The sequence below is a fragment of the Heloderma suspectum genome, chromosome 3 (assembly GCF_057233095.1).
Source record: "Heloderma suspectum isolate Gila_16-S chromosome 3, 16-S_ref, whole genome shotgun sequence".
NCBI lineage: Eukaryota > Metazoa > Chordata > Lepidosauria > Squamata > Helodermatidae > Heloderma > Heloderma suspectum.
The window spans coordinates 295657245-295681186 of record NC_139460.1 but is presented as its reverse complement, the minus strand read 5'-3'; the positions used below and the strand labels follow the sequence as shown (position 1 = coordinate 295681186).

At 42.5% G+C, this 23942-nt stretch overlaps 1 protein-coding gene across 4 annotated transcripts in view; it reads right to left on the bottom strand.

The window, feature by feature from the left end:
• The window catches only part of GMPS (guanosine monophosphate synthase), a 92826-nt gene that overhangs the window by 18399 nt on the left and 50485 nt on the right, over positions 1-23942 (bottom strand). For all 4 annotated transcript variants that reach the window (XM_084847327.1, XM_084847326.1, XM_084847329.1 and 1 more), the window contains 7 exons: positions 18744-18925; positions 11327-11441; positions 4929-5026; positions 4572-4675; positions 2169-2362; positions 1739-1904; positions 389-540 (listed from right to left, as the gene is read on the bottom strand). In XM_084847327.1, the coding sequence (XP_084703453.1) occupies positions 389-540; positions 1739-1904; positions 2169-2362; positions 4572-4675; positions 4929-5026; positions 11327-11332 (720 nt within the window). In that variant the 5' untranslated portion in view covers positions 11333-11441; positions 18744-18925. The remainder of the gene's footprint in view (positions 1-388; positions 541-1738; positions 1905-2168; positions 2363-4571; positions 4676-4928; positions 5027-11326; positions 11442-18743; positions 18926-23942) is intronic.

The window sequence follows — 23942 nt, the reverse complement described above, 5'->3', positions numbered from 1 at the left end:
TCAGGCAGGATTCTTTCCAGCCCTACCTGGAGATGCTGGGGATTGAACCTGGGACCTTCTGAATGTAAAGCAGGGGCTCTACCACTAAGCTACAGTAACCTCAACAGTAAGTAGGTAAACTCTGATATAATGGGGAGTCGTTTGATCGTTTGGGTTTTTATATCACAGTGGGGGTCACATTTCCGAATGGGGATGTATCCAAAAATGTTGGAAACTGCTGAACTAACAACACATTTTAAAGCTACATGTCTAGAGGCTTGGCTCTGGAAGCAAAACATCAAAAATCAGCCAACAGGCTAGCTCGAAAAAGCACATACATGCACTTCAGAGCTGGTGACTGTAAACAACTGCTGATGAAAACAAAACTATACTAAAGCAAGACAGATACCTTCACAAAGGTGTCACCGATAATTTTGCGTTTTTCCTCAGGACTTGTAGTCATATTGAGTGTTTTACTGATCCTTTTTCGTGGAGTTCTGTCTTCCTCAGAGATGGGCAGAGTTGTTGTACCATTGTAGAACCAATGAGCCGCATTTACCACTGCACAACATACAAGATTGGTGGTTAAGGAAATGTCTGAAATGATTTGAGAACTGACACACTCAAGTCTTCTCTTACCCATTTCCAAGGATTTGGCACTAGAAAAGTAATTCTAGCTAAAAAAAAAGTCTGTTTCTAGTATTTTTAGCGTTATTGAAAATTCAGTTAAAATGCAGGGTACTAAGGAAAAACAATTGGGCAACAAAACTGCAGAACCATATTAGACATAGACTTTTATATTCATTGCTTTAAATGGTAACAACATAAAATGCAGCCAGTCATTACACACAATACAACTGAAAAATAACAGTACCCCTTTCTTCTAAGACCGTGTATAAGCAACCCCAACATCTAAGCAGTCAAGACAGCAGTAGGCAGAATAATAAGAATAAGAATACTAATGTAGCATAATCCATGGTGCTTTACAAAGTAACATAACCAAAAAAGAGATCCCTGCTTTGAAGAGTTTATAGTAAATCTGGACAACGGTGGCGGTGGGGGCGAGGGGGATTAGAAACAGCAAGAGGTGGGGGAGCCAAAGGTAAAAGGAGAGGAATATCTGCAACATCTGGTTTGAAAGCTGAGGAGAAGTCCCCTGCTCCCTTCATATCATTCTTGTTGCAGGACTCTGCCCAGCAACCAAGAGGAGGAACATTCCAGAACTAAAAACTCTCCCTCCCCAGAACCCCTGGAGAGAGATGACACCAAAGGTTTCATGAAACCGGTTGACTCTGAAGAGCAATGTGAAAGAAAAGAAAGAAAGCTGGATTCTAGAGGGAGTTCCAGGAATACGGAGCAGAAAAGAAGAATGGGTGAAGTTGAGAACAAGAGATCTGTGGGTTGTAGCTCACAATATCGAACCAAGGACAACCTTTATTGTTAATCACCAATAAACAGACTATCCACCCCGAGCATTTGAAGTTCTAGCACATATTTTCCAAGAAAAATCCTACAGTTCAAAAGGATTCTTATTTTCTGGATTAGGCAGCCAAAGATGGAAATGAGGTAAACTGTCCACCACCTAATTTCTAGTGTGTGTGTGTGTGCGCGTGTATGTATGTGTGTGCGCGTGTGCATGTATGTGTGTGCGCACACATGCGCGTATGCACAGAAGCTAATATGACGAAGCTCCTTAGCAGAGCTACGAGAACAGTGGACTTTAAAATGTCAGATTAATACAAAAGAAGTAATGTAATACCTTTGACTTGAATTCCCAATTTTTTGAGTGCCTCCTCCACAGACTGACTTTCCCTCTTGCGCATAAATCCATTATCTATGTGTACTGCTATCACTTGCTCTTGATTTAATGCACGGTTCAGTAAAGCTGTACACACAGTTGAGTCCACACCTCCACTAAGTAAAACCTGAACAGGTTGAGAGAGTGAAGGCAAAACCATTAAATGTATTTAGTGAATAGAAAAATGTCACCATTCAAACATAGCATTTACTTTTCATTGTTTACTACAGTATCAACAGTACACTGAAGCCTCTGTTTAGCAAGGTAGGAAAGCATTCCACATTTAAAAAGAACATATCCTGAAGTATACAAACTGAAACTAAGGTTACATCATAATCAAATGCTACTCTTATTGACAGGAATGAGTCTGGATCAAACGTTCAAACCTTACCAAGACTTTCGATGACCCTACTTTCTCTTTGATATCTCGAATGCACTCCTGTTCTCTATTTTGAACTGTGAAGGTGCCACTGCAGCCGGCAATGTCATACAGGAAGTTTTTCAGCATTGCTTTTCCATTCACCGTAAGGCTAACTTCAGGATGGAACTGTGCTCCGTACAGTTTTTTAGATTCATTTGCTATAGCTTAGGAAGTATTGAAAAACAGAATGCCTACGCATTACATCACTATGAAAAAATGACCATATATATTTAGTGGGGAGGGGGACTCACATGTAAATAAAAATAACCAGAGTAAAGTATTTGTTAAAGCATTGTTAGAACGTGTGTTTTTCTGGCAAAACCTAAACATGCACTGCTCTTATTAAAATATTATTCAACACGTCCTACCAGGAAAATGCTAACAGGATCAGTTGAAACATGCCCAATTAATTATTTGTTACATTGAAGTGACCAAGTAATAGTCAATTTATTTCCTGAGCACCTTATCTTGTTACATTTTCTTTCCAAGAGAATGACTCAAAGTGTGTTGGCAGATACAGAGCTGAATAGCGTCACTCTTTTGGAAAGAAAAAACAACAACACTAAAAATTAAAACTAAACGTTTGCTCAAGGGTATCAAAATGTAAAACCCAAAGCAAGATTCCAAATATACACATTCCAGGTGATGCCTTTAAAGACAGTTTGGAAGCATCAGCCACTGTGGAATGGAGCTGCCTGGTTACTTGCAGGGGGCAGAAGATCAGAGCACATAACACTGATTTTGTATCAGCTACACTGGTTGGCAGTGTTTTTCTGGGGTCAGCATAAAGGCTGGGCTCACAACATGCTAATCCACACTCAGTGGTTGAGCGTGGGTTGTTGTTGAACCGTGGATTAGCATGTTGTCTGAACCCAGGACATTTTCTGCAGGGCGGCTTGTTAACCATGCAGTGTGGCTTGTTAACCACCCTGAACAACCCAACAACAAACCTTGGGTTCTCAAGGTGGCTTGTTCGAGAAAAATAAGCCACACTGCATGGTTAACAAGCCACCTGAGGCAAATGTCCTGGATTAAGACAACACGCTGACCCATGGTTCAACAAATAACCCACAGTTTAAAACAACCCACACTCAACCACTGAGTGTGGGTTAGCATGCTGTGCAAACCTCACCAAAGTAAAGCCCTAAATTGTTTGGGACCAGATTATCTGAAGGGCCATCCCCCACAGGGTTTATGGGCCTAATCCAGCCTACGGGGGTTTCTCATCCAGCCTTTGAAGGCTTAGGCTCCCTCCACAGGCCCTGCCCACTCCCCTCCCCAAGCCCTGCCCCCTTGCCGGGAGCCTCCCAAGAGGCTTTGGGAGGAGGTGGGGAGAGGAATCCCCATCTTATCTCCAATCTGTGATCAGAAAGAACAAAGGGATTCCTCTGCACACTGCTCTCCCTCCCCATGGAGGACAAACAGCTGCAAAGGAATCCCCTTGTTATCTCCAATCAAAGACTGGAGATAACAAGGTTACTGGGGGAACTGTGGCTGCATACTTGTCTGGCATTTGAAGGAGTTTCTGCAAATGAATCGGCTTCTCTCATCCTTCACCTTCCCAGCGCAGGGCAGGTGAAAGATGAGTGAAGGCTGGCTAACCAACTTCATCTGCCTTTCATCCTCTCCAAAACTGGAGAAGGTGCAGGGCAGGTGAAGCAACTTCTCCAATTGGAGAAGCCCCATGTGCAGTGAAGCCAGTTCCCAGGGGACATGCCAAGAGAAACATGCTCCCAATGTTTTTGCTAGGGTCAAAACTATCTCAGTGTGAGTGGTCATGCCTGCTTGACATCATTTGGCCCACAAAGGGCTGGGCAGGAGGGTCAGTTGCACCTCCCCCCCCCCTCTTTCTGGTTGTGCACTCTTGACTTATATGAATCTGCCTGGACCCTAAGGTTGGACACCTAGGCTCTGCTCAAGCGCCTGCCAGTTAAGATCTATGAAGCTGGTGGGCAAAAGATACAGAGCCTTTTCTGTGGTGAAAAATATTTTACAGTTTTTAAAAATGTGCATGCATGAGCATACATGTGCGCATACTTTAAGAGCTGCTCTGGAGACAATCATTTTACAGAGGAGCAGGAATCACAAACCATACAGGCTTCCTGTTCATAACACTGCCACATGCAAACTGGTCTAATTTAAATACTGAAAACAATTTAACTCCTTGCAACCTACCAATGAAAACTAAACCACCACATCGACTGAATTTTACAAATACGTATTTTTAAAATCTTAAACTTTGTTTGCAATCTAAGAAGGGAAATGCATGGCGTTAAACTTAAGGATACACATTTTTGTATATTTGTTCTATATTTTGCTTCACAGGTTCTTTCCAAACCGATCAAACCGGTAAATAGTGCAGAACATACATACCAGCTATAACATTTCCAGACTGTGCAACAACTTTGAATCCATCTGCTACTTTATCTACGCTATCTCCATGGGTGAGGAGAACAATCTCTTCCTTCTGGAGTCCCCTAAGTAGAAACACAAGAACTAGATCATGAAATAAAAGTATAACATTATTAACAGACCTCAACTGAGAACAGTTAAGGTGCTCCCTTAAGAACAAAATACTGGGGGGGGGGGGGATGACCAATGCATATTTTCCCATGTGTCCACAGTTGACAGACTAAATTGTTAAGTTTAAAAACTTCTCTTCATAGCCCCTAGTACTGTCTCCAATCCAGTCTCCTCCTCCACTGCTCTGTGACCAAAGTATGTGCATACCTGAACAGTGAACACGTGTTATCTAGAGTAATGCTGAAGACACCATCTTCTCTGACATCTTTTTTGTGCACTGTACCTCCAAATACCTTATTCATCATCTGTCAAAAACAGAAAAGCTAATGAGTGATCACAATTCAGCTACTGTCGTCATCCTATTTCTTAATGCACTAGCATCGTTGTGCATAGAAATAGTCAGGGAACACACAACTTGTTCAGCACATAGCCCATAAGCAAGCTACAGAGCCGCAGCGAACCTGTATTTTAAGTTCAGCATTGCAAATAATTACTGCGAGGATGGTCATTCACCCCTCCTCTGCTCACCTGCCCTGCTTCCCTCTTCACTGCTACAGAGCAGCAGCACATTTCCCGTTTCCTCCCTAGTCTCAAAGGATTCCTAGCTCTTCTAAATGTTGGGGAATGCCAGGGAAGGGGAGAAAGGAAGTGCAGTGCATGCAGCATTTATTGTTTTATGCTGTGTTCTCCAGGTATCCAATTTGCACTGGAGTATTCTGCAGAGGAGAAGGTTATTTAAATAATTACCTATAATTATTCATCTGTTCCCATTCCCATGAAAAAAAGACAATCTTAGGTTAAATGGGTCATCTTTGTTTTGTCTAAACTAATCCCAAGGAGGCTTGAAACACGTATTTCTCGGCTGGGACAAAGTAAGATCCAGTTAATGTACTTTAACTGTGACACTGTGGAGAGTATTCAATTGGGCTGGCCCATCTCTGTTGCGTTTGCGGGAGTGACCGCTCGTACAACAAAGTTTTCACACTTCTAAAATTAACCCCGTAAACAAGCAGAAGCACTAATTTCTGGATTGGGACAGGTCAGTGGAGCACGGGCACTATCTACAATCTTATGCACACTTACTTGGAGGTAGACCTCAATGAATTCAGTGCAACTTGCTGCCAAGCAAACATGCCATTGATTGGGCTGCACAACACCCCAAAAATCCATTCATAGCATGTTTATAACCTTGATAATATTTCCATTAAAGGATTAAGTACAAAATATCAACCTCTGTTTTAGTCTCCCAAGACACTGGGGATAATTTACATTATTGTACAGTTGGCTATGGAGCACTACTTAGCCTCACGTTTGGCATCAAGTTTGGCAGTACCAATAGATGCATCCCTAGACATTTTCTATGCCATTTAGTTCATTTGCACTTGATCCCATCCCTAGATGCCACTGTAGTATAACAGCATACTGTCATATGTGTGATGGAATGCATTCTAATATTGCATAAAAGTAACCCATGTTCCACCACAGTGGTTCCATGTACACAATGATGTGCATTCTGAACTGCTCTAGAACACGGAATTGCCATGCACCTCTTATAAAAATGTAATCCTGTTACGTAGACGAATGCTCCCTGATCCATTCCACCCACATTTTAGGATCGGGACTGAAACACAGGTGCTCCTGGCCGTGCTGAGACTTGAAAGCAGGACCATTATCTACAGCACGGCACGCTTTGAGTTTCCTAGGAATCTCCTTTTAAGGAACTCTACACAGGCACCCAAAATACTTTTAACTCCCTATCCCCTAATTTTAAAAAAAGAGCTTGAAGACTGGGTACAACAGCTGCTTCAAGCAAAACTCCCAGGAAAACATCCAGTGGAAAGCCATACCTCAAGTCTTTGGAAAGTCACCAAACTCAACCGCTATTGGTTATAAATACCTAGGCCTTATTCAGAGGTTTGTTTCTTCCACACAATTAATATCATATGGAGATAGAGTGAGGTAGTGATCCAGCCCCTGGCTGCCCACTGCAAAGGGGAAGCCTGCTGAACATGCACTGATTGTTTCCGTGAGCTGGAACAGGCTTCCCTCTGCAGACATGCCCCCAATACATGGGCAGGCTGGGGCTGGTAGGGGAGATACCGGCACTGTAAGCACATGTGGCCTCGCTCTCTCCCCATGTGATACTTAGGAGGGACTGTAGGTCAGTGGTAGAGCAAATGCTTTGCAAGCAGAAGGTCCCAGGTTCAATCCCTGACATCTCCAGGTAAGGCTAGGAAAGAATTCTGCGTAAAACCTTGGAGAGCTGCTGCCAGCCAGTGTCGACAATATGGGCTAAACAGACTAAGGGTCTGACCTGGTATAAGGCAGCTTCCTATGTTCCTGCATAGAGAATCCAACACCTGAATAGAGCTTCACTAACAGCTGAGTTGGTAAACCTGTTCCCTGACTGTAGCACTCAGGCTGCAGGTGGGAACTTGCACAATTGCTCTTCCCTTTTAAGAATGCCCTGCAGATATCTAGACGTCAGAGTGCCTGGCCTTCTAGGTGCAGTGTTTTTATGGAAGAGCAGTCATGTAATCCCCACCTGCAGTCTGGGAAATAAAACCTAGGAACAGGTTTGCCACTTTGTCCATGGTTTGTGAGAACTAGGCACTATGTATTAGTGTACCACAGGTGAACGCAGGGGTCCAAACCACCCTAACAGTGATGGAGATACATGTCTGCATCGGACACATGCCAATGTGCAAGCCCTCGTTACGCCTGGTTCTAAGACCCAGCTCCTTTCATGATCTGAATGACAAAATAATAGAATAAAACCATTCCACTTTGTTATTACAGTGTTCAGACAGATCTGAAAAAAGCCTTATTACTTCAACATCACATCATAGTGGAAGATTATCTGTCCCCACTTGGACTACCACTAGGCCAGTATTTTTATCTTGGATTACAGGCTGCACAAACAACAGACTTCTCCTTGCACATATAAACGTGACTAAGGCAATCACCAATTCAGAAGCTTACTTTATTATTATTTCTCACTATACTGTATATGATCCCTCATGAAGCCTTGCTATTTGAGGGAGTTCTGTTTTGACATGGCATTTACTGCGCTTGACTGTTCCTTCATTGTTACAACAAATCTGAAGCAGCGGTATTTGATTTTGCAGAGATGAATACAATCTGCATACCGTCTTGTGCAAGCTCACTCAGACTCAGTCCTGGGGCTGGTATTGTTTCTGGATTTCTGCACTACTGTGGGGCAGTTCCATTTCCCAGCACAATGTACTCTTCCATAATTATATAAATATAAACCACATTTTTTCCCCTAAATTTAGACAAGGCTTTTCAGCGACTTTCAGGGCTTGCAGTTTACTCTTACACAGAAATCTAAAAGAATTCTATGAAAGGCATAAAAAAAAGAGAGAGAATCAGACACACATAGGATGTCTCAGCCTCTTTTCTTTCTCTTCTACCTCTGTTCTTTCCTCTCTCACATATCCATTCCCCCCCACCTTTCTTCTGGTGTTGTTCTTCTTACTTCAAACATGCTATTGGCTCTCTAATTTTCTGAAAAGTCCTATTTAGATTCTCACCACCTCTGTTTTCCCAACTTCCTTTCATCTCCACTACCTGAGAAACTTCTCTGTTCCCAGAACCTCAACTGTCTTATTTACAGTCTCAGTTCTCCAAGTGTCAGCCCTTAAGTTCCAAAATGGTACCACCCATGCACCAAGGAATGTATGAGCGCACTTGGGTGAAGCCTGAGTTTTGCAGAAGTGCATTTTTAATTTATTTTTTTAATAAAGAAACCTGAGGTGGAAAAAAAATAGCCCAATGAAGACTGAGCATGCTCCGTGGGCACAGAAGGCAGTCTGACTCGGTGGGAGTGGAAACATGGGAGATGAAATAGAATGGCTGGAAGCCTGAGCGGAACTACTCCATACTGCAACATTTTATAGCAGATCCCACCTGTGTATACCAATTGTGATCTCAATTCTCTAAGAGCCGGACCTTAGGTAACCAAAATAGCACCATCCATGCCCAAGAGGGAGGTATCAGCAGGCTTGGTGGAGCCCCATAGTTTGCAGAAGAACAAAATTTGTTATTCTTTTAAAGTTTTCATTGATAGCTCTTCATATTTTGTTCATTCTGTTGTTGTCCGCCAGAGATTAATTATTCCTCCTCCACACACATAATATTCACTTAATACTCTTCCTCTTGACAGCCCAATTTCTTCGTTTGGCATGCAATGTAATTGTTACACTGATAATATCCAGCTCTTTCTGTTCCCTCACTTTGTTATTACCAATATCTTGAACTCTTTAACAGCTATTTCTTCTTGAATACTGGACTGCCTCAAATTCAACAGGTATTCTATCTCTCCTAAACTTTCGCTCTCTCTCCACCTTGACAAAATCCCTCTCCTCAGCAAGTTAAACAGATTCGGTGTTATTCTTTTTTTAAAAAAAAACAACCCCGGCTTACATTACTGCTCTAGGTAAGGCCTGTCAGTTTTCTCTAATATTTCTAAAATTCATCCTATCTACTTATTCTACTAAAAATCCTTATGCACCCCTTATTTTATTTATTTATTTATTTATTTATTTATTTGTATCCCACCTTTCTATCAAAAAACAGCACTCAAGGCAGCTTATATATTAAAATTAAAAAATCTTGTTTTCATTGTAAGTAAGAATTAAGAATAGTATCCAACCCAACAGACTCACTAACAGGCCAAAGGCATTCTTGAATACAGTGGTTTTTGCCTGCTGGTGGAAGGACAACAGAGATGAGAAACTAGCCTCCCTTGGGAGGGAGTTCCACAGCCTGCAAGTGACCACCGAAAAGGCCCACTCTCGAGCTGTCACCAAATGCGCCTCTGAAGGCAGCGGTCTCGAAAGAAGGGCCCGTCTAGAAGATCTTAGGAATGGGGCAGACTCATTCTCCCTTGTGTTGGTTTTTATAATATTTTGCATACTGGTTTTCCTACCATGCCACCTAAACTTATTGACCTGGTTCACACAATCACTGCAGCGCACCCGTGGCTCATTAGCCATGGTGTGTTTCGGCGCCCACAGGCACCATGTTGGCAATCAAATCCCCCGCCATCACTGCTTCTCATTATGTGCGAAGCCGGTGAGGGTGGGTTATTGGGGTGGTTGATAAGCCACCCAGAACCAATGGGCTGTTTTAGGGTTCCAGGTTGGTTGTTAACCAACCTAACAAGCCACCCTCGCCGGGTTTGCACATAACGAGAACTGATGGCGTGCTCCCGTCGTGCCATAAATATTCAAAATGGTGGTGGCCGCCACAATGAGAAACCCCACAGGGAAATACACCCACAGTGGTGTCTCATTACTTGTGAACCGAGCCATTATCTCTATTCTCGACACTTCTGGCATGCTGAGTTTTCTTCTCTTGACATTTTCACCATGGTACACCTCTATAAGTGTCTCTTAACCAGCTTCCTCTATTGTCCCATTTTAAATTTAAAGCTGCTTCTAACTTTCAAGTTTCTTCATGGCCATGCCCCTTATCTTCATGGTTTTCTCTCTATTCTCTTCTTCCCCATTCAACAAAAACTAATCTTCTTACTAAGCCTCCTTTCCCTTGTGCTATTTCTTGTCTTTGTATTCTCTCTCTCTCTCACACACACACACACACACACACAGCCCCTTACGGATGGAACTCTCTCCCTTTAGATATTTGGCAGAGCCCCCCTTTCTCCTCATTTAGGCTACAATCCTATGCATGTTTAGACAGAAAAAGTCCTACAACTCCCAGCATGCCCCAGCCAATTGTTAGTTGGAGCATGCTGGGAGTTTTAGAACTTTTTTTCTGTCTAAACTTGCATAGGATTGTGCCCTTAATTAATGAAGATACATCTTTTGTCTTTTGCGCTTCATTCTTGATAATGTCCTGTATTTTCTTATAGTTAGGCCTATTTCCCCACCCCCTTAATCTTTCTGTGTGTGTCACTTTACTTTGACCCAACTAGTGCAAAGTTTCCCTCTAAATCACCTCTCCTTTTGTCTCATGATGTTATCTGGACTGTGAGCCTGCAGGTAAGGACCTGTACATTTTATTCATGTACAGCATGTTGTACATTTTAAACTCTTCTATAAATGGTAAAGGAGGAAGATAGTGTTGAGAAAGGGCTTTGGGGTGGTTTTTTTTGGCAAGAATGTAATATTTGTGTGTGTAAACTGCTCGTGGTACCTTAGTCCTAGATTAATTTAAGAAAATGCTACAGATAAATATCAGGGCCAACATTAAATACCACAGCAAACACATTTAAAAGAACTGAGAGGCCATAGCAATCCCATTTTTAAATTTATGCATATTTTCCTGCCATAGCAATGGCCTCAGACATCTCATGAACCACACAACAGGCTTCTGTTCACTCTTAGAAAACTGGACCGGCCTGCAGAGCCCTTAAATCTGCACAGAATACAATTGGAACCACACTATGAATGATATGCAAGGAATGAATACACAATTTCTCAGTTCCACCAGAAAGGCCATGGCCTACATTTGCTGAAGTCTACTGTTACAAGCTATGCACATAAATAATCATACACTCTTAACCAAGCTGTAAGAACATACAACCACAGAATGATATATGTAAAAGATGTGAGTAGCACCTGCATGCCATAGCAGATTCCAAGAACAGGTTTGCCTATCGTAAATATTGCTGGGTCGAACCAGGGAGCATCTTCTGCATAAACAGAATTTGGTCCTCCAGATATGATGATAGCCCTGCAAAGAAAATAGACTTATTTTTAAAGAAATATGATTTTGGAACTAAGTAAAGCTTCAATAATATATCACTATACATTTGCACAAAACCTTTATAAAGATAACTGTACATGTGTGTAGGGCAGAGGGAGGCAACTTTTGGCCCTCCACATGTTTCAGCCTACAACTCCCATCAGCCCTAAGTCAGCATTAATACTGATGAGGGATGATGGGAGTTGTAGGCCAGAACACAAGTTGCCCACCTCTGATGTAGAGCATCTTAAATCCTTAAAATGAGCAAGTTGTGATTTACTAGACTAGCAAATGATCTTGACTGGTATATTGTCTGGACTAAAAAATTATGATCATTAGCAGATGCTTTTAGAAAATAAGAATGCAAACCAGAATGGCCAAAAACAATTGGAGTTAAACCCATCAACATCCCCATAAAAAGCCCCCCTCAGGAGATACTTTAACTTTCACTATTGGGAATGATTCTTCTGTGGCCCATCTTGTCCTAGCATCTTATAACTACCCCTCCTAGGTTATTACATTGCAATCTTATGGTCAGTTGAAGGCACCATTTTGACGGTATCAATTGTGGACTTTAATAACACAAAACTACATTTTCAACAGCTGCCCTGAGGTGGTAAGCTTCCCTGTCTCTGGATAGTCTCTGAAATCCAATCTTAAATTCCATCAAGAAATACGTAAAGCCAGAAAGTAGGGTGCTTATGAACCTAAAAAGCCACAGACCCAAAAAGGTTCTAATATAGTTCTATATTAGAATAGCTCTAAAAACTAATATATTAAAAAGAAAAAAGCAACTCTAAGTTTTATACATAAAACCAATTTATAGAAGCCTTTCCTTGTATTAGTGAACAATTTTTTTAGATATCTGGAAATTGCTTCCAGATGTTCTTATCAGGACTGAATGTTAACGTTTGGGAATAAGTACAGGAAATTTTATTCTGATATTGTACTCCAGTGTTGCAAAAGACATTGTTTTCTGTAGGTTTGGGTGTATTTTTAAGCTGAGGCCTCTTTGGTTGTGGCACCCTGTATTTGAAACTCCCTCCTCATGGAAGCTTGCCTTGGTGCCAAAACCAATTTCCTTTTGGAGCCAGTTGAAGGTCTTTTGACTTACCCAGGCCTTTTAGATCGCACAACTTCTAAATTTGTTTTAACACTGGAATTTTATCTGCTTCGCTGCTTAATTCTCTTGTACTGTTGATTGTCATTTTAATGTTTTAATGCCAGCTGCTGCAACAACCTTGCTGGCTGAAGAGTGAGGTTAAAAATGCAAATAAATAAATTTAGTGGGATGGGACAGGCTGAATAGCCAACTCAATTAAGTAAACAAATATTTCATTAGGACAGTGCATTCCCTTCCATTGCTGCTCACCCTCCCCCATCATGGAAGTGCTTCAAATGTAAGACTGAAGGCTCATCAACTCTAACTGAGGACCAAATCTATACATTACACAGAGAAGCACATATACCATTTGTTAATTTACTGCATTTTTATCCTACTTCTCAGACAATTATTGTCTCCTAAAGGTGCTCACATCAATTGAAGCGAGAGCCCTGCCACCAGGCTTACAAATGAACATGACAAGACACACAAGGGAAGAGGAGGGTATCAGTTTTTCAAGGCCAGAACAAGGTGGGGAACTATAAGCAGGCATTAAATGCACTTCAGGCCAGGCTGATCTTCCCTTGTTGGTGAACTTGGCTGAATGAGGCTCTTGTGCCCTGGCCCAATGGGCTGACTGTTCTTTCCCTTTACTTCTACAGTCCCAGGGCAACCGTCAGCCCAGTGCTCTTTCTGGCAAGGAGGGGGAAGCGAGTTCAACCGCTCCTTCTCTGGCCCGCAGATGGGTCAGGTTGGTCTCTCCCTTGGCTTGGCGCTATTCCCGGAAAGTCGGGGGTGCAGCTTCCCACTGGCACGAGGTCCCCTGGCTGATGGCAGAAGTCAGAGTGTGCTTCCTTTACTATTGCTGTGAGAGCATGTCAGGGAAAAGAATTCAGCCCAGCGTTTTCATATGCTAACTTCAAGCATGAACCTGATGCATTACCGTCCTGGAGAAACATTAAGGCTACTATCCTATACACACTTACCTGGGAGAAAGGCCCATTAAATGCAGTAAGATTTACTTCTGAGTAGGCATGCCTACAATTGCACTCTACGTCACTCAATTCCTTGGTTGCATAAACTGGCCCTTGTAACCCTCTAGATTGTGCCGTAAGGAAGCTCGCAATTTCCATCACTATTTTCTTCTCAGCTATGATCTTTTACTAAAGAAATGTATAGGCTTTAGGGTCCAATTTATACAATCAAAAGATCTGTGGTGAAGTTCTTCCTAGGCGATAGCAATTCAAGCTGCAGGTAGGGGATACTGCACATTTGACTGTTCACTACAGTCCCTAACTGTGAGTGTAAGAAGCTGCTCAATTCAAAGTTTTACACTAAAATTTTTATTCTCCTGAATAGCCACATTTCATATTAATATAAAATAGCCAAGCAAGAGCTCTTGGGATAGAGTAGGCTACAAATAAAAGGAGTAACTAGCAACTAATTGTGGTGATGATGATGGAATTGTGATAAATTCCAAAATGCCTTTTGTTTAAACAGGTTCTGAATTTCTGACACTGAGGAGACTGTGCATTTCATACACACTTTGAATATTCAAGCAAGCCACTTGGGTCTATTATCTTCCACAAAAATAAGCACAGAAAAAAATGTAAATGAAAATGCAATCACTTCTTTTACTCGAATTGGGCAATCTAGTGTGTGTGTGTGTGTGTGAGATAAATAAAAATAATAGGGCATTAATCCAAGATGTGCACACGTTATTTACTTGTTTTAATCTGTAACAAAACTGGAACAGCAATATAAATATTTCCTTAGGAGAATAGACACACAGAGGATGTCCTCTCCCATTTATTTCATTCGGTAGTGAATATTTATTTTACTACAGTCTTTCTGGAAAAAAGTAGGCATGCTTTAAAACAGCAACAACAAAACCCCTGACCTGGTTCATATATAACACTAATCCATGGCTTATTTAACCCATAGTAACCCCATGTTTTGTTGCCCTACCCAGGTTTTGTCTGGCAGATGATTGAACAAACCATGATTTCCCCCCTCCTTCTTCACATGCGCCCTCCCTGAATCCCAAATGCCTCTGCAGCACCGTAGTACTGTCATGTAGATCAGCTGGTTATCTGACCACTCTTGCCTGCTGCCTCTGTGGCCTGGCAAAACAACCCATGAACAACCCATGGTTCTAGGTTCACAGGTAACAATGACAAATGGTTTAAATAACTCAGAGTTCACAACCGAATGGGCAGATTCATACGTCACACTAAGCCACCCTGCGAATCAGCTATGCAGTGTGGGTTATTCACAGAACAACCCATGGTACACCCAACACACGAGCAGGCTTACTGTGGCATGTTCTCTATCCTTTCCCCTCAGTCTTCCAGCTGGCTCTCATACATATCCCAGTGTCTTTCACAGCAGAACCCATCTTGTCTCCTTGTCCTGGTCCCCTCCCCACTCTGATTGCCACCCCTTTTCATTCACCAACGTTTTCCCCCAGTCTTCAGAAGTACACAGATAGGGTCATTTTTTTCAGGTCCTGAAAGTAGCGCAATTGTATTTTTTAACTATTATTATTTTTTCTCTGGCAAGTGTCAGTTCAGCACTTGAAAGCAAGAGGCTCACCTTGCTAAGTGGGAGATATTGTTGCCACCACACACACTTTTGGTGCACCTACCTCTCCTGCTCTTCCCCTATTTTCCAATGCTTCTCAACTGCACTAGTGGGTTCCTCCTCCCCCTTAGTATTATTTTTCCCCAGGTCATAGGCAGCACTCTCACCTTGTCAATTTCTTTGTATGTTACCTAATCCACTTAGCTCCCTTTGACAGCTGAAACATAAAAGGACATTGACAAGGCAAGACTACACAAGTGAGATAGGCCAATCTGTCCGATATGTGTAAATAATAATAAAAATAATAATAAATTACATACACATTTGCACTATTTTCGGGAGCTGTAGCGAAGGGGTAGCGAACAAGTGACGGTCCCTCCAACGTGCTATTTGGCATCAGTGAAGGGGCAGTCACTGGTGCACGGGCAAGATCGTGAAGAGCGGCTGAGGTTTTTGCCGCTCTTGCCAAGAGGCTCTCTAGCCAATCCCAGCAACCCATGATGAAATCGGTTTCCAAGGTTCAGATGACATACTAATCTATCATGGGTACGAATAACCCTAGAACAAGCCACAGGTCGTCAGGGTGGCTTGTTCGCAAGAATTGGACATACTGGGTTCGGACAACATGACAACCCATCATAGCTAGATGGGTTGGTGTGTCAGGCGAACCCAGTCAATAACAGAACATGGGTTCTCTTTCTGTGTTGTTCATGGTTAACAAACCACGAATTTGCACAACAAAACAACCCAGAATTCAACAATGTTATGTTAGCGTTATGTGCAAACCCAGCCACACTCACTCTCTATTTACCAGGCAAAGAGTAGTTTGAACAGGATATAGAAAAGACAGTTGTCATGGCAAGGTCATTATTCTACAGAAGAACAGACCCTTGCCCATTTTCACCCCTGTTGAGTGACAGACCAGTTAGAGGGGCCTGGATGTTTTAAACCAGCATGGAGAGGAAGCAGGAGGGAACACAAATGCGTGGTTGTTCCTCCCACCCTACCCTACACTACCCTCCTACCACTGATGGCCATGAACCACTTCACAGACACTCCAGGAACTCATGGAGTTGGCTAGATTCCAGACCTCTTTCAGGAACATTTATAATGATCACTATTCTGTTGATGACCTAGTTGAACTGCGAAATAGTAGGACCACCCAAGTCATCTACAGGTCCTAATCATGTCACTCTATTGACAAAGCCTTCCCCATTAATGGAGGACAGTGCTTTACAATCAATGACCAACTACAGTATAACTTTTTAAAGATTGTGCCATGGAACTAGCAGTTGTGGCAACACAAATGCACACCTGTTGATTCTGCCAGCAGGGCTTTTATAGGTAGTAAACAAGATTGAAAGCTTGTGAATGCAGACAGTGTCTAGAGTTATCTTGTCCATTCAAGCTTACAAGAAAATGTTATTTGAATTCAGCTCCTTCGTATAGCCCTTGGTGTCTTAGGCACAAAAGAAATATTTTTATGGGGCTGTTAGGCTGCACTTGTGGTTTTGGCTGGTAATCTTGACTTCAATCTTGACGGGATGTCATTTTTTCTGCTTACCTTGTTAGGTATTTCAGTACCACAATGGTGATCTTAGTGATGTGACTTTGGCACCTGGTGGGTGTTCCTAGGGCTGGTTGGCCTTGTCCTTAAACGGAGAGGTTGCAGAGGGTGCAACAGACAATTGCTTACCATGTTCCCCCATCTCTCTCCTAAGGGATCCTAATGGATTTCATCCTATTCGATATAAATGTTAACACTGCACTACAGGCAAAATGGCATCAAGGTTTGGAGCATGTCGATAATGCTTAGCTTGATCCACCTGTTCCATCCGATCCTGACTTCTGGCAGTCTCAGTGTCTGTCCACAGCTGATGAGATGTACAGAGGCCATCTGACCTGGAAAGGGCCAATCACAAATCCTACCACTTCTCTCAGCAGTGGGCAACACATGGACTGCATGCAGCCCCCATGTTCGCCTGCCATCGAAAGCCGCAGTAAAAAAGCAGCAGGGAAAAAGTGCTACAGTAAAAAAGCAGCTGTTGTACTTGTCCCCTGCAGTGCCTGCCTCCTCTTCCCCAGAAGCCTTCCTGCTCCTTTTCTAATCCCTCCACTGCAGTAAAACATCCTCACATTTTCCCATAAATGGAGTGTTTTTCCACAGCCTCTGATCTTCGATCCTATCCCTCTTCTTCTCGACCAGGTGTCCTGTTTGAGATGTCACTTCCCTCTGAGAGACTCTCTGGTATGCATTCTCACAGTCTCTAAGGTACAGAAGGATGATCCATCACTGTTCTGCACCATACGGTTGCCTCTATTCCTCTTGGCAGCAAGAGGAAAGACGGTGAATTTGCCAGACAAAAGTGGGCAATTGTTGGTTGCCCAACATGAAAAGTAGTCCTCGACTCAACGGATGCTGTCCACCCTTGACTAATGTAAAGCTGGCAAAGGACATCCTCTTGAATTTACTGTATGTGTGCCACACTAAACCTGAAATGGCATACAAGGATGGTTTTTGATGGGTACCTCACAACAACTGAATTCCTTCCCTCTCAAATTTGGGAGTCTTGAGGAAGAATTGCAGGAACTTTCTCTCTGGGCTGGCATTTTGGCAGCCAACCATTGGCCGCTGTGGAACAGGGTTCTAATATTGCTTAGCCACTTCTTGGCTTTTTTTAAGCGAGATAAAATGTCCAACCAGATTAACCAATTAACTTACATTATTATAGCAAAGAATTCCTGCAGTAGTCACTGATTTCATACAGGCTTCACGAATATAGCTTAGAGCCAATCTACATGTTTGAAAGGGGAGTGGGGTGAGTATGCAGTCCTGTACCACTCCAGAACGTGGTTGAGGATTGAAGGATTGAATGCCTCTCCCATCAAAAATTCCTTGCACCCAGGAACCATAACTTACAGTGGGGGTTCTAGCCTAGAATTCTTCCCAGTACCACTTTTCTGTGTGACATGGGCAGCAACCCCATGTCTGCATCCTCTGGCAGTATATTCCAGGTCTACCACGTGCATTTTCAGCAACGTGTAGATCAGCCTTCCCCAACCGGATACCCCCCAGCTGTTTTTTGAGTACCACTCCCATCAGCTCCAGACAGCATGGCCAATGGTCAGGAATAATTGGAGTTGTAGTCCAAAACATCTGGGGGGCACCAGGTTGGGGGAGGCTGGTGTACCTCATTCAGGAGTTTCGGAGTTCAAACTGTAGTGAAAATATGTTCCTATTAACTTGGCAGCCAAGTAGCTCAATATACATTAAAAAAAACATAGCAGCAGCCTTCCTGGATCAGACCAAGGTCCTATCTAGTCCAGCATTCTGTTCACACAGTGGCCAACCAGATGTCTGTGGGAAGCTCACAAGCATGACATGAGCGCAATAGCACCCTCTTGCTCGTGTTCCGCAGCAACTGGTATTGAGAGGCACACTGCCACTCATGCTGGAGATAATATATAGCCATCATGAATAGTAGCCATTGATGGCCTTATCCTCCCTGAGAGCACTAGGCAAGCCCATGTTTTGGTTTCGCATTTAAAATTCAGTACGTTCTAAAGCAAAAAACAAACACAAAAAACACAATGATCAAACTTACCGAAATCCCTGTTCTTTGATGGCAAAGGCAGGAGTTTCCAGAGGGAAGATCTCTGACTGGACAAACAGTTCTCTGACTCGGCGATCTATGACTTTCCCATACTGAGCACCAGCATCAAGTATTACTACAGCTCCCTCATAGCGGCACAGACCATCCTTGAGATCTTCTCCAGCATTCTCCAACTGTGAACATGAACATTATTCATATAAGCACTTTATCATAAACAGATGATCAGTGTAGAGCAAGAACAGAAAAGCAAAGCACGTTTAAAAAAAATGATCAGTAGTTAGCAAATTCATTATTAGAGATACTTGCACTCTCTTGGTATAAGAAATGTTTTGGAATAATTTAAAATAGCTTGTAAACAAGCACTAAAAACTTGCAAACAAACACTAAATGAAAACAAAGTTTAGAAATGCAACATACCTGAATTAGAGCATTGTACACAATGCATCGTGAATTCAGGACACGTTGCATTAGTGAAGTTTAGCAGTTACTATTTATTAATGAATATAGATGCAAAGTTGGTCAATCATGGACCCTTTCTAGGTCTTAAACACAACCATCGCATTGACCAGCCCAAGCACCTGAACAAGCTGGTGTCTAGTATTTATGAAAATCATAAATTGCTGTCAGAGTATGGAAAACAATGAAAATTTATCCTTGTACAAAGTTAATTCTAGATAGGTCTTCACTACAATTTATTTTGGAAACCAGACTCCTATGACCTATACAACAAGGATTAGCTGCTATCACTGCAGTGAAGCAATGAATAAAATTCTGCTAAGATAACACAGACTAATCGGGATCCCCAACCTTTTTGGACCAGTGGGCACATTTGGGAATTTGAGAAACTGCGGTAGGCGCCACCACAAAATGACTCTCACAGACGATGCGACTAGTCACATAATCGCTGTCACGGGGGCCTAGCTAGTCAAAAGCGAGCTAAGAGGTAGGAGAGAGAAATAGTGAGGCTAGAGACTGGGAGGGAGGGAGAAATAGCAAGGGAAATAGGTGGGGAGAGAAATAGCGAAGACAGAGGCTGGGAGAGAGGGGAAACAGCAATGCAAAAGGGGAGAGAGGAGAAAAAGAGCAAGGTGGCAGCCTTAAAAGGGATAGAAAGAAGACTACCCAAACATTTTCCAAGGTTTTTATTTAAAACATTTTTTTGAAGGGGGAGGGAGTACATAGCTCTGCGGGTGCTGTTGGGGGTCACCATGGGGACCACGGCACCCACAGGCACTGTGTTAGGGGCTCCTGAACTAGACCTGTAACAGCCAGCCACTTCATTTATTTAATAGATTTCTATAACACCATATTTAAAAAATATCTCCAAACTATATAGGACAGGGATCTCCAACATAGTGGCCATGTGGCCAATGTGCCCAGGGACACCTCTCTTGGCACCCACCAGGCTCCCTGCCCCGCCTCATTTTGATTTTATTTCTTAAAATTGTTTTTAATTTCTTTTTTTTAAACATGGAAATTGGCTTGCTGCAAAGTGAAATATTGTCATCCAGTGCCATTTTTATTTGGGTTCAAAAGAGTGTTTTTTGTTTTGCAGCTCAGACTTCACCCCTGCCTTGTACTTGGATTCTTGGGCAAGTTACTTTTCTTTAAGTCTCACCAATTCGCTATCTGAGAAGTGTGTGCTTTTTTATTCTGCCATGCTCACCATGTCAGCCACTTTATGAATGGGCAAGGTGCCCCCCCATAGCAGGCACTTTCTGAGAACATCCATTAGAGTTTCTCAAACATTACAAATGTGCCCATCCACCTGAAAAGGTTGGGGACCCTTGATGTAGGCGATGCATCTTAGATCTGAAGAGCTTTATACCAGTCAAACACACACTTATAACCTGCAAGTGGCGGGGTTGCGGGGAGAGTAAGCTACTGCAAGCAGCTGGTGATGGAAGGTTTGGCGCTTTCATGGCAGGGGATGCGGACTGCCACCTGAGAGCAAGCTTGTAAATATCCACTCACTTCTAGCAAGAATGAAATGCTTCCAGACAAGCACACTGGGTTTTTTTTAAATAGATGGGATGAGAATTGATTCTTTTAAATCAGGCCAAGGATGTACCATGAATGACTTACACTGACCGTATGGCTAGATGGGAAAATAAAAAGTTTGTGTTCTAGCCACTTTTGTAGCCCTATCTGTAAGCCTACTTGAGAGGCTCAGGCTGACTATAGCTGGGTCCACATTGCAAAATGAGGGGGCTATTTGCAGGAAGTACATGGGGCTACACTGATACACATAGGTCTGCCCACAACATTTTACATCACTGCATGGAGTGAGATGACTTACACATAGCCACAAATCCCTGCCATGTGGTGAAACCTGATTGTGCTTCAAATCACACTGCCAGAACTATATTCTAAAAACTTTCAGGTCTTGTTTACCCTTTTAGTATATCTAAACAGCTCTTTTGCATGAATATTATTTGCACACATAATTTCCAAGTAAGTTCAATTTTAACAGAACAGTACTGTATTTACTCCCTAATAATAACTGCAAAAGACCATACTCTGGCTGTGATCAGAAGGTAACTGATACATCACTTTCTTTACAATGTGCAACACTAATATTCTCTCCCACTCCCACCCTGAGCATAGCCAAACTATGCTTGAGCCATTATCACTATGCTTGCGATAATTCAACTGAACATCAATTGGCGCTTTGGGTGTTGACGGAAAAGAAGAGATAACGCACATTGATCCATCCTGGAACTATTCCCTGTGCTATGCAATGATACAATACTTTGTAACTCAGCACCTTCATGGGGGAGGACGATACCTCAGTGGTAGAGAACATGCTTTGCATGTAAAAGATTCCAGGCTCAATCTCCAGATAGGGTTGAAAAAATCTTGCCTGAAACCCTGGAACCACTTCCAGTTTGTGTACAATACTGAGCTACATGTATAAGTCAGCTTCCTATGTGCTATGTCAGCTACTTTGTATAAGTCAGCTTCCTATGTGCTATGTTCATCTAACACAGGGGGAGGCAACTTTGTGGGCCCATGGGCACATTTGGAAATTTGAGGAACTGTCCTGGGCACAGCCATAAAATGGGTGCCATGGGTGGGTATAGCTAGTCACAAAGGATAAGTACCCTGCCCAGAGGCATTCATGGGAAATTAAGATGGGAGCAGCTAGAGGACCCCACTTTGCTTTGGAGCAATCCCAGCGACCATTACGAAGATATATAAAATACATATATATCATGACAAAATATGCAGGATCAAGGCCACTGTGACTTCAAGAATATTCGGCAAGATTGCAAAAGGCAACTTCAATAACAACTGCAATCCAATGAATTGAGAAGCACTCAGCTAGATGGGAAGGAGATACAATCCAATGTTTTGCAAAAGTGACTTGTGAAATCATCTGCTTTGTATACATGATTAATAGGCAATCACTTACTTGCTGAATGGCTTGTAAGACTTTGCTAAGTCAGGAGTACATATTGCTAGACATTTTGAAAATAGAGCAGTTACGTGTATACACACAAACACACGTTTCCCAATCTCTTAACCATCCTTAAAAAATCAGAAGTATCCTCAAACTTGTGCACTCTTCACCTTCCCCACAGGTTCATGGTCTGTTCCTCTTCTCTCCTGCTCACATTTTCCCTCTTTAGCGCCAACTCGAGTTAGCATTATATTTGCACCAAGCTGAACTCTATCCATAGCTAGCTTTAAACTAAAGTTTGAATCCATAGTTACAGACAGGGTTCAGACTCTGGCTTAAAACAAACTGTAGCTAGTGTTCGACTTGGTGCAGGAATACAGCTAGGGATGGTGGAGAAATTCAAGACGGACTCAAATGAGTCAGGATGTCTAAGAATCCGACCTGTGGAATCTGCTGTGGACCAACCTCCTCAGTCCACGTGGAGTCCATGGGCTTCCAGATCTTTTTCTTTTATTTTTACTTTCCCATAATTTACGCATATTTATTCATAGGAAAATACACATGTTTCTGCTGAGACTGGTAAATATACGCAGGGGAAAGTTGAATGGAATGGGGGACAATACGCTAAATATTACAGACTAAGGTAAATTATGTAAATTGTTGCAAACCTTCCTATGGAATTATTTGTGTATTTTTCCACACAATGAACAAAATAGAATCTGTCTGTGAATGGATGACGGAACAAAAGGCACCTGACAATCCACAAAACACAGAGCAGATGTTACACAAGCCATACATCCCTACATACAGCTAACCATATTTAACAGAAAAGGAAGGGGACTGGAGTGGGAGATGGGAAGAGAAGACCAAGAGGCAGAGGGGAACTCCTGATCCCTTACCCACAGTTATGGGATTGGGAATATTACCTCTACAGCAAGTCAGAACACCTGTGTTGGACAGTGTGTGCCCATGATCAAATTTTAACAAGAACGTTTTACCACTGAGGGGAGGGGGGATCTGTTCTATCAGACAATTCAGTTCTGTTTCTCATCTTGACAAAGTAGAGAATTGTGGGTTCCTGGTCGACAGCTGGTTGGCCACCGTGTGAACAGAATGTTGGACTAGATGGACCCTTCGTCTGATCCAGCATGGCTCTTCTTATGTTCTTATGAGAATTGTGCCAGGGCCTCTTCCCCTGGAAAAGCAGTGTGTCTTCCCTTTCTTAGAGAGAAGTTGTCACCTAAGCTAGGAAGCGATGTGGAGCAACAAGACACACTTAGAGTAGATTGCAGTCAGGAGGCTTCCACAGTCAAACCTCTAAATTGCTCTTTAAACTCCAATGTTTAAAAAACTGCTTGGGGATTTGGCACTAAAACTGGTGAGAGAAATTTGCGGGGGTGTGGGGGAGGCAGAGGGCATGCGCCAACAACAGTTTCTCTACTGGTAGCTTTGTGCCAAACTCTGTCATTAACCTCTGAGTTTCAAGAGCTCCTTGTAGGGAATCCACTACAAAGAGCTGCTGATTGGGAAGTAATCTTGGTCTGCTGTACTTCTGGATGTCTGGATAACGCCTCTACTTCGCAAACATGTACAAGAGAGAGGACCTTTCCCGGAGGGATGGGGAGAAATTCATTCCATTCCCATTTCAATGCAAATGTACCTAATTTTGCACTTTCAAACCACTGTGTGAACCAAAACTCAGTTATCCTTTGAAATTCGCACTTCTCCAAATTTTGTAACGGAGTTCTCTAATCAAAACATGCATACAAAAATGTGTTTATTAGGGG